The 16,363-nt window shown below is 47.6% G+C and overlaps 1 protein-coding gene across 1 annotated transcript; it reads right to left on the minus strand.

The window, feature by feature from the left end:
* Positions 1 to 11,079: 11,079 nt before the first annotated feature.
* HSPA2 (heat shock protein family A (Hsp70) member 2) lies at positions 11,080 to 13,629 on the minus strand. Its single transcript, XM_026039206.1, has one exon. The coding sequence runs from the start codon at positions 13,363 to 13,365 to the stop codon at positions 11,461 to 11,463; it is 1,905 nt and encodes a 634-aa protein (XP_025894991.1). The 5' UTR covers positions 13,366 to 13,629; the 3' UTR covers positions 11,080 to 11,460.
* Positions 13,630 to 16,363: the final 2,734 nt, after the last annotated feature.

Raw genomic sequence — 16,363 nt, forward strand, 5'->3', positions numbered from 1 at the left:
TCACCCACGCCTTGTTTGCTCATGACTTGCTCAAACAGAAATTCTTTGAGCTAAAAGGCTGACACACAAGCAGGAGAAAAATAGGCATCTATAAAAAAGATCATCTATCCTTCTACAATGCTTTCAGTTTACAAAGAAATAATTGAAAGTTTGCTAAGGAATTTCAGTTCTTTCATACTCAGTGAACCAATAAAATTTGAGAAGTCAAATGGAGTTACATATTATAAAATGCTCTTATTTGTTTTTGTTAATATTTATATAGTTAAAGTGTCTAAATATCAAGAGATTTTTTTTTTAAGTGGAATGTGTTATGCGCTATTTTTACTGTTTTTTTTTTAAGAATTTACAAAAAGGAGAAGTTAGACCCTTCAAGAAATACTGAACAACACTATGAGGAACAGTATTTTACAATATCCATACGTTAAAAAATCTCTCTGTAAATAAATAAATAAACAGAATCTATTACCAATAGATTACCAATCTACAAGAAAGCCTTGCAGACTCTTAAAAATTATGTGCAAGTCACCTTTAAAATGAAATGAACCTTATAGCTGAAATCCTTTTACTGGCTATAAATTGAAATCAAGGGGAGTGCTGAGGCCTTCTGTAGCTTTTGGCTATTCTCACTCTGACAGATCCCCACAGGCTCTCACCAGTCCTTGTTCAATGTAATGTGCTCAGAGTGTGACAAATATGAAACACTAAAATCATCTCGTGTCTGTAGCAGGCAACAACTAGACCACAGAACTATTTGGGACCCATGGCTCTAATCCCTTGACCAAATGTGATTATTTAATCCTGTCTTCGCTAGTCTGTGGTTCCAATTTTYTAATGCTGGTTTACAATCCTCACGTAAAAGGACTTCATCAAAAGCTGTATCTGTATGTGGCATGCAAGGAACTACAAGATATTATGAACAACAGGACATCAGGAACTATGAGAAATAAAACAGAAAATGTGGTGGCACTTCTGGTAACAAGGGGAAAGTACCACTCTGGTGTCTTCAAAATGTCCCTCAGCAGCTTCCCACTAACATGGACAGGTGATGATTGCTCTTTAAAGCCAAATACACAGAAAGTTTTGTCTTGTGTTTTTATTTTCAGAAAGGGATCCCTCCAAGTAGTAGTGGGTAGTAATACGGTTGAACACCTTCTGTGGGAAGCTCTGAAAATGAGGCCTCCTATCCTTCCTGTGGGTATCTTTAAATCCTTTTAAGCATGAAGGACTTGAGACACCAACATCTTGGGTGGCTTCCAAAATGTCATGACCTGGTGGGCACCGCTACCTCAGGCCTCCACCACCCCACGGCTTCCATTTCAGCTGAGGGCTGTCAGGCCTGGTCCCCATGATGCTGCAGTTGTGCAAGGCTTGAGCCTCACCACAGCCTGATCCAGACTCCAACCCACAGGCCACCACCTGTCCAGGGGAGGCCCCCAGCCCACGGGACATCCAGACATCAGAAACATCAGAGGAACTGGGAAGAAGGACTCCACATTCTGACTTGGCCTTGCAGAAAAATGCTCCAAAAACATCCCCCACTGCACACACAGAGCCCCAATCTCACTCTAATCCAAAATAAACAACAGGCATCATGAAGCTGCACACAAACCTCTTCCATGGTTGAGGGAAAGAAATGGCTGCGTCCTCTTCACCCCTCTGCCAGCAGCTCCCTGCAGCCTCACTGCGTTTTCACAAGGTGGGTAGGTCCTTCGCCCATGCAACCCGCTTTGAAACTCCGTCTGACTTTGAGATAGACATGCAGGAAGGACCTAACCAAGGAATAAGAAACATTAGACTATTTTCAGCCAGCAAACAGCCCCCCAGATCTCCTTTCCATAACACGCTGAAGGGCTTTAGAGGAGGGGCACGTGTGGGCCACAGCAGCGGGCGCTGGAGGAGCTGGGGGGACTCACGCCTACATGGTGCTTGCAGGGAGGCTGGCGGCTCTGCAGGAAGGGCACAGCTCCCGGCCCTGTTTATAGCAGTATCCCGGTAACCTCCTCACCCTGGAAACCACAAATCCCAGCACGCAAAACCCCTCCGGCCTGCTCGGCACATAGGGATGTTTCCATGCAATGGGAGCTCGGCGGTCACTCAGCTTTATCAAAAGCAAAGCTGCAGAGCTTTTCCTGGTTCCTGGAAGAGGATTTGCAGGACTACCATGGGCACCCATTCCCTCTGTCATGGCCATCAATGTCTGTACAGTGCTGGGAAGGCTGAACATGCTTTAGTTTGGGACCTCACATGCTTGAACAGTGTATTTACTAAGCCCTCACCTCTCCTGCGACATGACCTAAATCCATACATGAGCAGTCAGCTCAAGATTTGCAAGTTCTGTCTGGAAGTAATTCCCACATGCTAAGACAGTTGCTTAAGGGCATGATTTCAAGGTAGTATTTTTAGTCTTTGGGATATTTCTGAGGCAGAAAATCTTGCATACCAGCAGAGATAGTAGGACTACCATTCACAGTGGAACAGTGTCACAACTGGTGCTGCTTATGTTGCTGTCAAAATCAGTACCAGTTTTATTGACAAAAGTAATTTACTTAGTAGAAACTAAGTCTACATGATGGGTGAGGTTTTGTGTTGCAGATAAGCCAAGCTAACAACTAAGTGTTGATGAAAGGAGCATTCCTGCTGCCATTCAATTTTTTCCATCATTTATCTTGGCTTGAATCTTAATCTTCTCTGCCCCCATAGCAAGGTGGCTCCCCAGACTGTCAGAAAAGTAATCTAGCAAAAATAAATGAGTTGGTTTCTGTCAATTAATTATTTCCACTGGTTCATTTAATTATTTACACCAGTTCACTGTGGAGTCAGGAAGGGCAAGAGGAGATGCAGATGAAGGTAAAGGAACCACTCAGCTATAACATAAAAAAATGTTCTAGCTGAGGTATAATATAAAAAACACAGCCTAAGACCATTTCACCAGTACATATGTGCTTTGAAGTGGTGAAAAAATACCGGATCTAAGGCTTTAGACAGATCAATTAAGAGAGAGGGAACATTTCCTACACCTTCAGCTCTTAAAGCCCTTACTTTCAGCTCCCTATCTTTGCTCCTGTAAGTACCCTTTGCAGTTTGCCCACGCAAACGCAATCTCTCCCTGAAGAACCTCAACCTCCTCCCATCCCGAAAATCCATCTCTGGCTGTGTTCTCTCCGGTGACCTTTTTTTGACAATCGTATTGTGTACGTTGTGTTTCCAGTTGCTACTGCAGCCTGCCAAGGATATTTCTGTGACTTGGCAGCCGAGTTACGTGCTTAAGAGGATGAGAGAAGCAGGTTTGGGAACAGACTCAGCTCTCACCCATCCCAGCAAAGCAGAGCACACGCACGCTGCAAAAACAGGGTCTCCATAGGGGAAAGTAAGAGAATGGATCTGATGGCTCATCAACCGATTGTTTTGTCAAGCAGTGCTGTCATCAGCCTCAGGAGAGCACTGGCCTTGTTTGGCTCCAGTAAAAGTGATACCAAAGAATCAGCAAAAATGCAAAGGGCACAGTGAAGATATTCAGGGCCACCTGTGTTTGCCGTGCAACTTGCAGGGGGAATACAAGCTGCATTAGAGTTGGGAGTAGATTAGCACAAAAGGCCCAGAGAAGAGATGGGGAGAAACTAAAGCCAGGGACTATATAGAGGGGAAAAAATGTGTATGTAAAGACTAGAACCAAGAGCTAAAGAAAGAGCTGGCTGGTCAGGCAGGGAATATCTGGGAATCAGGGCAGCAGACAGAAGAACAAGGGGGAAAAAAGGGGATTTGTAGAGAGTGGAACAGAATTGGTTTGGGCCAGACACAGAGGTCAGGACAGTTGCCCTGAGACGGGATGAGTTACTGGGGCAGGAGAAGGATATTATGGTGAGGAATCACTTTGACAGAAAGTGCCTGACAGAGGGGTGCTTTGCTGTCACCTCACTTCCAACTGCCTTTGGATTTCATGATTAATGAGATGATGTTAAATGAGTATCAGCACAGTTCCTGTCCTCTAGGACTGGAACCAAAGAAGACAACGAACAGGAGTGACACATATAGAGGTGCAGATATGGAAAGACCATCTGGACAAGGATGTGGAAGGAGACAAACAGGATCACCTGGGTATTTCTCTGTGATTGGCCTAAACTGAGATGGGGACAAGCTAGGAAAGAGAAAATCATCAGAGAGGAAAAAGGATTAGAACAAGCTGGATGGGCTAGTGATTGAAAGAGAAAAGCAAAATGGGGACTAGCCATAGAAACTGTCTCCTGTTTTCTTCTTTTTCAGCTCCTTCAATTTCCACATCTCATCTTTTACCAGCTCTTGGCAAACGCTTGGATGTCCAGATTCAGTTCTGTACCCCTCCAATGAAGTGCTTGCTGGGGGCAAAGGCAAACGCTAAGCACTGCATCCAGGCTGGCAGCCCAAGTGGGTATCAGCCTGGAGAAAAAAAAGATTAAAACCTGAGAGTGTGAAGTAAAGGAGGTTAGCATCTGTCAGATCCCTGCTTCAGCTGTTGCAAAGAGTTGGAAACTGTAAAATGAGCGTGACAGAGGATTACAAGAAGCGAAATTAATATGTAATGGTTCAGGCAGTTGAAGGCTACATGGCAAACTGAATTCCATAGGGGCTTCAGTCACAGAAATCCAGGCAAATTGCTTGAGTCCTCACTCGCTCTCATAAGCACTATTTGTGCTCATGTCTTTCCTGAGTGAACTGCCTGGCATCATGCGAGTCTGAAACGTAGGGTGAGCACCCACAGCTGTGGCTGCAGTCAGTGAGAACTGTGCTTTGAACATACACAGAGCTGCATAATATTAAGCTGTCTGGAAAAATAAGTTCCTTGGCACTTCCACTCGGAGACTCCTTAATAGACAGGTGGCGGTTTGATTTTGCTGTCGCGTTTTAGGACCTTGCCTCTGTGGGAATTATTCACATCTCAGAGATGAAAGCTAAATAGTTAATGGTGCGAAGCACTCGGATGTGTTGGTGATGAGCTCCATGGGAAGCCTCCCAAGGGATAGTTCCTCAGAGCTAGGGCCGTGGCTGGACAGCATGCAGGAAATAACATCTGCACTGAACTGGGAAATACTGCCTTCTTACAGAGTGCATGCTGTCCATCCTGTGCCCTGATGGAGGCAGGTGCCCTATAGGAAAAAAAAAAAGAAGAAAAACAAACCAAAAAAAACCACTGTTACCTGTAATTAAAAACTGGATTATGATACATAAGCACAAGGAAAGGGAGAAATAGGATTGCTCAGATGATCTTAATTTGGCGCTTCTTAATTTCTGAGCAATTAACTTTGCAGCCTTAATAGCCCTCTTTCAATGTCATTTCTTATGGTGGTTGTATGTGCATAGCTGGGAACGTACAGCAGTATGTCTATGCATCCATTATTTAGGCATATCAGATGTTTAATTCAGATATCACACCCAGAAAATAAACACATGCATAACCTCAGCAAAATAGCACCAACTCACCATGCAGTCATTCACCTCTTTACTACTTCTTTAATTTTTGCTGTGTCAAGTCCCTATCTTCCAAATCCAGCAGACTTAATTTGTTCCTCTCTTCCCAGGGCAGTTACAAGTCATCCCTGTTCTCCCTGGAAATATGAGACTCACTGTGCATGCACTGGTGTCTATTAGACACAAAGGCACAGAATTCAGTTTCACTGTAGCTAATACTTACTCCATGGCTGTGTCTTTCACCTGCCTTGGCCTGCCCATTAAAAACTCGAGCAGGCTGTATGAATGGAATAAGTAACATCCCTCGGCATAACAACATTTGCATTGATGTAGATTTTTCACTTAAATTTGAAGCTCCTAATTCTTTGCTTCAGCAGCCCGTACTGCCTTCATATGTCAACTCTGCTGCATTTCACTCCCATGTTTGGATTATGCAGCTAAAGGTCTGTATTGTAACTTCTGTTGAGGCCCTGAGTCTGCCTAATGTCCTGACTTTCCTGTATGACCAAGCCCAGCTTTGCTAAGGCTGTGACCTGGCTCTATCTGCAGTGCGCAGGCTGCATCTATACCTGTAGACACAAACCTGCTACAGGTATTTGACAGTCAAAAAACAGACTTACCTCCTGAATCCACAGCGAGGTTCTCAGGGAAATTAGATGATTATTGCCTGGACCAGTTTATGGGAATGCAACCTGCATTTGGAAAGCCAGACAAACCAGCTGCACATTCTTTTAATGAAAACCTCATGCAATTACTCCCGCTGTGTGTTTTTATCAGATGAGATTATTGAACATTAGCAGTTGTCAGCTGTTTCCATGCAGCTAGACATTTGCCTTGTCCTCCTAACAATTGACCTTTTGTTAGCATGCCTGTTACGGAAAGGAAGAAGTATTTAAAAATGCCACATGTCCAAAGTCTGTTTTCAAAACTCTCATTTTGATTTGGGAAATCCAAAGTGCTCAGAAACCCATGGAGCTTAACAAAAATGTTACTGGCCCAGTTTGTAATTCTTCTCTAAACTAAAATGATCATCTCCCTTCTTATATAACTAGAAGACAACCAGCACAGATGTAATGTAAACATTCGACAAGCAGATTCTTTTCTGTTCAGTCCTGTGAACTGTGGGAGTAACTATGATGGACAGTTTTTAGTTGCCTCCGCACTACTACTGTCCTCTCTGCCACCTGTAGTGCTGGAGCCAGGACCGAGGACTTGCCAGCATGGGTTGTGCTTAAACAAGCTGTGTTAGTTAGTACATTTGCAGACTTGTTGTGAATGAGGCCTGTAGGAAAATAAGGAGCGTGCCAAAGGAGGAATAGCCATGGTTTGAAAAGAAGCACGTCTCCGTTTTTAGACATGTCCTGGCAAAAAGTGAAGGCTGCTTCCAGCTATGACATGTAATTGCCAGGCTCTCACTTCAGCAGCAATAGCAGCTTTTGCAGAAAATACTTGGTGTTTATCAGTGAAGAGCAAGGTAGCTAAGACCTCTAAACCCACCACTTGTTTTTAAATATATTTTTATCTGAAATTCATAGGATTAACAGTTTTGAAATGTGTTCTTCATCTCCTTAATCCTACCCAAAATAGATCTTTTAACTGCTGACCCACAGTCATTTGGAGCGGTAGCGTTTTGAACTGTTTCGACAGATACGGCACAGTGACTGCTAACTGCTACCTAAGCAGGAGCAAGGATGAATTCAAGCCTTTTTGTCCAAAAGTGATCTGTCAGCTTTTGTAGAGGCCAACACAACAAGCAACTCCTGAATGGTAGGAGAGAGGATCTTCAGCAAAAGAGCAAAAATTTCCTGTACCCCTCCTGCTCCTTGGTTTTCCTCAGGAAAAATAAAAAAGACTATGTTGGTCCCTTATAGGGCGATTTTCCCCCTCTCCAGAACTCCTGAGTGGTGCTGTTAGAGGGATGACGAGAGGAACCAGCTTGTCTCTTCATCCACCTTAGTGAGGCGGGCGAGAGTGAAGGCAAATGGGTCATGCCAGGGTGGATCAGGGTTATAAATCCTGCTGTTTCATATGTGGAAGTGAAGTATGTTGCTACATCTGGAAATGCTGGCCTGCCCAGCCATATAATCACCGTGGTGCCGCAAGCCCCATGTACTCCAGAACCAGGCCGACGCTATGGGCTTCTGCCTGCATAAATATGTGCATCAGAGTGGCGGAGGGATGTGATACCTGACCCACATAGGCAGGCGAAAGAGGCTTTACTGGCATAACTTGCTTTGCTACAGGGTAGGGAGGGGCGATAACTTTCCTGTGATGTGCAACTACTGAGCCCAGTTTTGCTGCTGTAAGAGCACCCACATGCTCTGCTGGTTTAATGTCACAGGACGCTCCTCTGCCCGGATACACTGTCCCGAATGCGCATGGAGATTAGACCACCGTGCACTTTCCAAAGGGAAGGTTGCGCCAGGCACTGAGGTTGGACACAGAAATGTAGAATGGCTTTTAAGCAATTACTGCTTGGAAACAGACTACATTGCTGCACGTGGTCAGGATTGAAAATGAGGAGCTTTAAAATGAGGTGTGCACGCAGGCTGTAAATGCATGTTTGTTAGTGCGGTACCTCACATATAACCAAGAAAAATGCCAAACTGGAAATGTGAATGCCCAAAGCCCTTTTCCCTTTTCCTCCTGTCCCTTCTATGGCTCTGTGTGAGTGGGAGGTGAGACACGGCACCATCCCGACGTGTCACATCCCCGTCAGAGCCGTCATCCCTGGGCTGCAGCCCACAGAGCACAAGAGCTTTGGGGGAACCTTCCAAGCAAATGCGAGGCGGCTGCCCAGCCCACGGGCCCTCTCCCGTGCCCGCCGGGAGGTGAGACTGGCTCTTGGGAGACACTCACTGCCGTCTCCCGATGGTATCGCCGGGCTGGAGCGTGGCTGCAGCCCGGCTGCTCCGGCCTCCTTGTGAAACTTCAAAGCGCGGCGGTGGCGGCTGTGGCGGCAGAGCGGGCGCTGACTCACCAGGCCGCCTGCAGCCAGGCCCAGCGCATCCCGGCTGCCCAGCTCCCGCCCAGGCCTCCTCAGCCGCCTCCAGCTCCCTCCAAGGCCCCTCACGCAGCCCCTTATTCCAGTAATTCCCTCAGCTTGAGCTTTTTTTAGCTCTTTTCCCCGCTCTGAGATCGCGGGGAATGGCAGCAGGGCCTGAGTGGCGCGCAGGGGCGTCTGTGTTGCCACACACCTACCTGCAGGCTAGGCTAGGCTAGGCTAGGCTAGGCTAGGCTAGGAGGGAGATGCTGAGGCGCCTAATGGCTTTAATTTGGGCCATTAAACTCTCCGTGCATTCATGGGAGGGGTGTTCCTCTGTGTGAAACAATGCCATTCATGCAAATGCCATCAGCAAGCATTAAGGAGCTGCCAGAAGTTAACGCTGTAGTTACACAAGTGCTGCTCGCTACAACCACTTTATATCCTTTGCATGGGCTTGGTCTCTTGCACAGCTGCATTAAAGAACAAGCAAAATTTGGCAACCTGCGAGCAGTGCAAAGGATGAGACGCACTGAATGTGGAAGCAATGAAGCTGCAGATTTTGGACCAGATTATTTTCCTGGCTTTGCCAAATCGTTTGCTGTGCAAGAACTCCATGGAGCTACACCCGCTCTTGCAAAATGCCTGCTTACAAATGAAGTGCAGCATTTTCCTTGCTGACATTTTCTTTATTTAAGAAATTGGAGGAAAAAGAATAAATGCAATGGAATCAGTGGGAAGTCACTGCTAGCTTCAACAGGCCCTGACTTTCACACTGTACCAAAGCAAATATACTGAAGATAAAGCTGAATTTATGCTTTCTTTTTATAAGCTGGGCAGATGAAGGCAAATAAATCTGGCTCTGAGTCCTTCAAGTTTTCTGTTTTTTTTTTTTTTTTTTTTTTTTTTGCATTTTGGGGGTTGTTTACATATTTTAAAGGCTACTTGAAATGTTTTTCTTGAAAATCCTGTAAGTACACTAAAGTTTCTAGTCTTTTACACATCCCACACAATCTAGGTGTGTCCATACCAAAAAAGTCATCTCTATTTTAGGAAAAAAAAAAAAAAAAACAAATGCAATTCCTCCAGGATCAGTCTGTTCAAGCCAGGAGCCCAGGGACATGTGAGCTATCAGCACTTGAAAAAAGGGGCAGCGCATGTGGGTGACAAACAGGCTGCTGTGCGCGACCACCTAGAAGTTCTCTGCAACGCCTGAGAAGAATAGCAAGAAATTGAGTTTAGCAACTGGGAGGAGATGATGGAGAAACCATATGATGAACTGGGAAGTAAAGGAAGCTGTGGGGACAGGGCAATTAGCAGGTAGTTAATAGGAAATATACTTAACTCTAACTCATAGCGTTCTTGGCAGCTTCCTAATCCTTATCGTCATCATCCTGTAATTGCAGGATTTCAGGTAGGAAATCAGGTAGTGAATTGGACAAAGTATGACAGTTTGTAGGAACAACTTTTCACTTTCAGATGAGTTACTGCTATTCATAAATGCATCCATCTATCAGCTCCTGGAGAGAAATGAATTAGGTTTTGGAAAAGGCAGCAAAAACTCGTGGCATCCACTCCTGGCAAAGTACGATACAGCCCAGAGATCAGAAATCGCTAGGCTTCCATAGCAATTACACAGCACACGCAAGCTGGTTGCACCCTTGCAAGACTGCACTTCAGCACATAACAGGTTTTTAAGTCACTCTAAGCAGCTTCCCGGGTCTGGTCGCGATTCCGGGGCCGTTTGCACACAAACTGTTCGGTACAGGCAAAGGGGCCTGGAGTGATTTGAGGCAGCAGCTGATGGCACACGTGTTTTTGGAGCCTCTCGCTCACTCTGGTGATGTGATAGCCAAGAGGAACCTGGGGCCAGGGTTTGGGAAAGCAGAAAGGAGGAACACAGGCAGCAAGCTGAAACTTTACAAGTTAATAACAGGTAATAATAAATACTAGGTGGGTTGGCTGAAACACCACCGAGCATGTCCTCCAGCTGCCCACTGTGCCTCTGCTCTTCTCTGAAAGGATGAGGCAGCCCAGCCCAGAAACATGCCCATCCTCAGGCTCTCCCTCTGTGATCCTCTGGCTGCAGACAGCCCAGTTTGTGCTTCCTGGAGCCAGCCAGGAGCTGCGCAGCCCCTCAGGAAGCTGGGCTGTTAACCAAACACACCTCTTCTACCCTCCCTGTGCGCTCACTGTGCTGCAGGCAGCTTCACCTGGGGGCATCACAGGAGGGGGAAAAAAGGCACCAGGGAAACAGTAACTGAACTTGCACCTTCACCACCCAGGGATACCACAGGCAGCCCCAACGTGCCCAGGCTCTGCTCGGTGAGTGCAGCTGCCTGGGCAGCAGGACGAGTTTGGCCGCACTCTGTCACGACGTTTTATTTATTTTGGTGCCACAGACAGGCCAGGCCCTCCCTGCAAGCCCAGGGCTGTGTCCTGCAGCACAACACGCAACGCAGACAAACCTCCCCCCCACCACCTTGCTCCTGTTTCCAAAAAGCTGCTGCCCGGGGTCTCCTCAAACCGGCTGCCCTCTCCCACCCTCCCTGCGTGGGGAGCCACCCACAGCAGCCACCAGGCAGCCCCAGCCCAACCCCTCCTAAAAACGCCACAGCCCCCCCCTTTACAGAGAGCAGGAAAGACATTTAAGCTTTAAATATGTTTATTTATTACCAAAAAGTTTTCCAGAAGCCAAATGTGGCATTTTTAAATCTTTCATAAAGTTTTTGCCATGCATAACTCAAACTTTGTCAACTGCAACAGTCGAGTGGTTACTTCAGAAGAGACACTTTAAACAGAGACAAACATCCAGAATACAAATAGCTGCATCTGAATTAACAAAACTTCACTATTACTAACCTTATAAAGCAGGAGGTGCCTTCCCTTTTTATCAAAACCAAGCTGAAAGATCTGCCTTTATACACACCCAACAGAATAAACTCTGTTATTGGCAATGACGTTTTTCTTAAACGTTAGGAAAAAAATAAGCAGAGAACGGAGTGTCCATAAACAAGTCTATATTTGAGTCCTGTTTAATCTACTTCTTCAATGGTTGGCCCTCCGGAGCCGGCTGCCCCGGCCCCCCCAGCTCCCTGGTACAATTTTGTGATTATCGGGTTGCAGAGTTTCTCCAGCTCTTTCTGCTTGTGCTCATACTCCTCCTTCTCGGCCATCTGGTTACGGTCCAGCCAACTGATCACATCCCGGCACTTGTCAAGTACTTTCTGCTTGTCCTGATCGCTAATCTTTCCCTTCAGTTTATCATCCTCCACCGTCTGCTTCATGTTGTACGTGTAGGACTCGAGGGAGTTCTTGGCTGACACCCGGTCCCGATTAGCTTCGTCCTCTGCTTTGTACTTCTCTGCTTCCTGCACCATACGGTCGATGTCGTCCTTGCTGAGGCGCCCCTTGTCGTTGGTGATCGTTATCTTGTTCTCCTTCCCCGTGCTCTTGTCCACAGCGCTGACGTTCAGGATACCGTTGGCATCTATGTCAAACGTCACCTCAATCTGGGGGACACCACGGGGCGCTGGGGGGATCCCTGTTAGATCAAACTTGCCCAGCAAGTTGTTGTCCTTGGTCATGGCCCTCTCGCCCTCATACACCTGCACCAGGACGCTGCTCTGGTTGTCCGAGTAGGTGGTGAAGGTCTGGGTTTGCTTGGTGGGAATGGTGGTGTTACGCTTGATGAGGGCAGTCATTACCCCTCCAGCGGTCTCGATGCCCAGGGACAGAGGGGTGACATCCAACAAGAGCAGATCCTGCACGTTCTCAGACTTGTCTCCCATGAGGATCGCTGCTTGCACAGCAGCGCCATAAGCAACAGCCTCATCTGGATTGATGCTTTTGTTGAGCTCTTTGCCATTGAAGAAGTCCTGTAGCAGCTTCTGGATCTTGGGGATACGAGTGGAGCCACCCACCAGCACAATCTCCTGGATCTGACCCTTGTCTAGCTTGGCATCACGCAGGGCCTTCTCCACTGGCTCCAATGTGCCACGGAAGAGATCAGCATTGAGTTCCTCAAAGCGGGCACGAGTAATGGAGGTGTAGAAGTCGATGCCCTCGTAGAGCGAGTCGATCTCAATGCTAGCTTGGGTGGAGGAGCTGAGGGTGCGCTTTGCTCTCTCGCAAGCGGTGCGCAGCCGCCTCACTGCCCGCTTGTTACCCGCAATGTCGCGCTTATGCTTACGTTTGAACTCTTCTACAAAGTGGTTCACCATGCGGTTGTCAAAGTCCTCCCCACCCAGATGGGTATCACCAGCTGTGGACTTCACTTCAAAGATGCCATCCTCAATGGTGAGAATGGACACATCAAAAGTGCCCCCACCCAAGTCAAAAATGAGCACATTCTTCTCTCCAGCCCGGGTACCTTTCTTGTCCAAGCCATACGCTATGGCAGCTGCTGTGGGCTCGTTGATGATACGCATCACATTAAGGCCAGTGATGGTGCCAGCATCTTTGGTGGCCTGGCGCTGGGAGTCATTGAAGTAAGCGGGTACTGTGATGACAGCATTCTGCACCTTGCGGCCCAGGTAAGCCTCAGCAATCTCCTTCATCTTGGTAAGGACCATGGAGCTGATCTCCTCTGGGAAGAAGGTCTTCATCTCACCCTTGTACTCCACTTGCACCTTGGGCTTGCCACTCTCATTCACCACACGGAAGGGCCAGTGCTTCATATCTGACTGCACCGTGGGGTCCTCATACTTGCGGCCGATGAGACGCTTGGCATCGAAGATTGTGTTGGTGGGGTTCATAGCCACTTGATTCTTGGCAGCGTCGCCGATGAGGCGCTCGGTATCGGTGAAGGCCACATAGCTGGGTGTGGTGCGGTTGCCCTGGTCGTTGGCGATGATCTCCACTTTGCCATGCTGGAAGACACCCACGCAGGAATACGTGGTGCCCAGATCGATGCCGATCGCCGGCCCTTTGCCAGACATGATGCCGCCTCTYGCAGCTCAGCACGTCGCTTGCTCGCACTTCGCACCACTCGCGCTCGCTCCCGTCCGCCGCGCGCTGTGCCGTTAAACGGCCGTTGGCGCCTCTTTTATAGCGCGCGCAGACGCCTTCTGGAACCTGCCAGAACCCTGCTGGCCAATCTAGACGCCCGCCTTCCAAGGCCGCCCAATCGCCTCTGCGAGTTGCGGCAGAAGCCCCGCCCCCTACCTCTTGACCAATCAGAACCGCGGTGCCCGCCCTTTAGCCCAACCTCCTTATCGCTGTGCGGCAGCCAAGTGCGCGTTTCTTCCTGTTTGTTCTCGATCCCTCTAGGGCTGCGCCGCGCGCCGCCTCCCTCCGCCAATCAGCGCCCTCGCTTCCCTCTTGCCCCGCCCCCGCCGCCCAACTCTACTAGAAAGTTCCAGCGGGCGTGAGGCGCGAGGTAGGAGATTGACGTCGCCGTTACCCAATGGGCGCCGGGCGGCCGGGGAGGGGGGCGGGGCAGAGGCGCTGCGGGCGGCGGTTGCGCGGCGCGCTGCCCCCGCGCGGTCGCGCGTCGCTGGCCGGGGGGGGGCCGCGGCGCCGCCGCCCCCGCCGCCCGCCCCGCGCTGTTTGTAATTCCTGAAAGTTCAGTCAAACGCGGCCGGCCGCGAGCCAGCGAGCCGGCAGTTTGCCCTTATTTGGTCGCAGCGTCGTAGTAATTCACCCCCCCCCCGCACATACACATACACACACAGAGCTTCCCCGCCGCCATGTCCCGGCCCGGTGGGGAGAGGCGGCCGCCGAGGCGCTTCATGCCCCGCGGCGACCCGCCGAGCCGCCCGCTCCGGCCTGAGGCGCGTCCCTCGGGGAGCCGTTTGGGCCCAAGCTCGGCCCGGCTGCGCGGCCGGCAGCGCCGCTCCCCACATCCCCGCTCCCTGCCTCCCCCAACCCACTGCAGTTCCACCCTCAGCACCCGCCGTTTCCCCCCCCACATCCACCACCCCTTCCTGAGAACGAAATTTCACTGGCTTYGCGGCTGTCAAAAGGGTATTCGAGCCTGGTGTGGGATGGAAGGACCCAGCACGTAGCCTTCCTCTCCCTAAGGAGAAGCATGGGGTGTTTAGGAGCCCTGTTGCTGTGTATTTCTGCGTRGTGACCATTCTTGAAATGCCTCCAAATTTTTCTCTGTTGTGCTAATATAAAATGTCGTCACGCCTACATTTAGCTGCATTGCAAAAGCTTCGGCGCTATTAACTGCGAGCGAGGCAAATGCCCTGGTGGAAATACATGAAACATGAATTTCTGCTGCRGTCCCTTCATCTTAATCTTCATTGCTTTCTTACTTCTTCCTTATACTGCAAAATATTCCATTTATAGTAACCAGCGYAAAATACCATGTTGAGATGTTTCTTCCTCTGAGGATTAGTGAAGAGTTTCTTTGGGATAGCTGCTTTAAAAGTGCAGCTGAAATTCTGCTATCCATGGATTTTGTGCTACAGAAAKGAAGGTTTAAGTCTCCCATATACTTAAATCATCTTTCCTGCATTTAGGCCCCAGTCTTTAGCACTATGTTATAGCAGCCCAGGTAGAAAACGTCTGTGACAGCGTCTACCACAGTGAYGGATGCTGATGCACTTATTGCAGACAGACTAATTCCCTTTTTGAAACATTTTGGTTTTAATTAGAATATTTTTCAAAGTTTTTTTAATATGACATGAGGATTATACCTCTTTTATGTGGTGCATGTATATAAGTAGTCTTTCAACAGAACAGCTTGAGTTTCTGACAGTTCATGTAGACTGCACTTAGATAACTATTATTATTCCAAAGAGCCATGTTTTTTTGATGTACAGGTTCGGACATTGCAGAAATCCAGAAGTGGTCAATGGGAAATGGAAACTGCCAGTTTGCTGTCTGCATCCAGCGCGAGCTTCTCCATATATCCCGCATGCATATTTCTTTGATGGAAAGGGAGTCGTTTTCTCCTGCAGTTAGACCAGTGACTGACTCATCACTGAACTATCCCTGCCTATAATCTAGTGCTCCTCCATTCAGTTGTCTGTGGCATATGGGGCAAAGAGAAATGCCAGAGAGCAAAATAGCAAAAGGAGGTTGATAAATTCAGCTTCAGATGAAAAACTGATGTTATTTATTATTTAATTCTTGTGAGGATAGTTTCTTAGGGACCAGTAATGGGCCTATTGGAGACAAGCGAGGGCCCTGTTACTGCAGAGTTAAAAAAAAAAAAAAAAAGAGGGGCCTTGCCTCAGAAAAGGTATAGAAAAGAAAGGAGGTGCATAATAATAAAGAGGCAGTATGGATTAGCACAATAGATAATCTGCACCTAAATTAATTTGATATCACACCTTGGTATATCTGTAATAAAGCAGATTTTATGGTTAAATGATATTTCATGAATTTGTCCCAAAGCTCTTAGCTATGTGATTTATTTGCCCATGTACAAAATATGTTCACCACCTCTAGGCAAAACTTGTTTGGGGTGACAGTTTTCTTGGCCCAATAACTATAACAACTCTGTCACAAACAGGTCCCCAAATACACCACTAACTTGAGGAAGAGGTGTTTGCATTGGGTGGAATTATTGCTTACCCTGGTAGTGTAATAACCCTGGTAGTGTAATCCCCATCCTATTCATTTCACAGTTTGTAGTTTTGCTATGGTAAATTTGAGGGAATATCTTGGAGGAATGTTATGGGAATCCAGTGTTAATGGTAGCGATGTAAATGACACAGTGAATCATGAGCTTTCTCTGAAAGAATCAAAAGGTTTGTAGACTCAGGCTACTAAATATTTCATTTTTTCCTGTTGCAGAAGTATTTCTTTTCCAGTTGACCACAATGTGCAGTTTTCTTCTTATGCAACAATACACTGGGGATTTTTAATCTTTAATTCCTAATCGAAAGTTCACATGATGCTCTTGCCATCATCTCCGATCCCTTATAAATGTCCTTAGAGAAAGTCCAGTCTAACTAGAACTGAAATCTCATTAGTCTTATT

Source organism: Nothoprocta perdicaria, unplaced genomic scaffold (genome assembly GCF_003342845.1).
Source record: "Nothoprocta perdicaria isolate Ctin4 unplaced genomic scaffold, notPer1 scaffold_223, whole genome shotgun sequence".
NCBI classification, from domain to species: domain Eukaryota; kingdom Metazoa; phylum Chordata; class Aves; order Tinamiformes; family Tinamidae; genus Nothoprocta; species Nothoprocta perdicaria.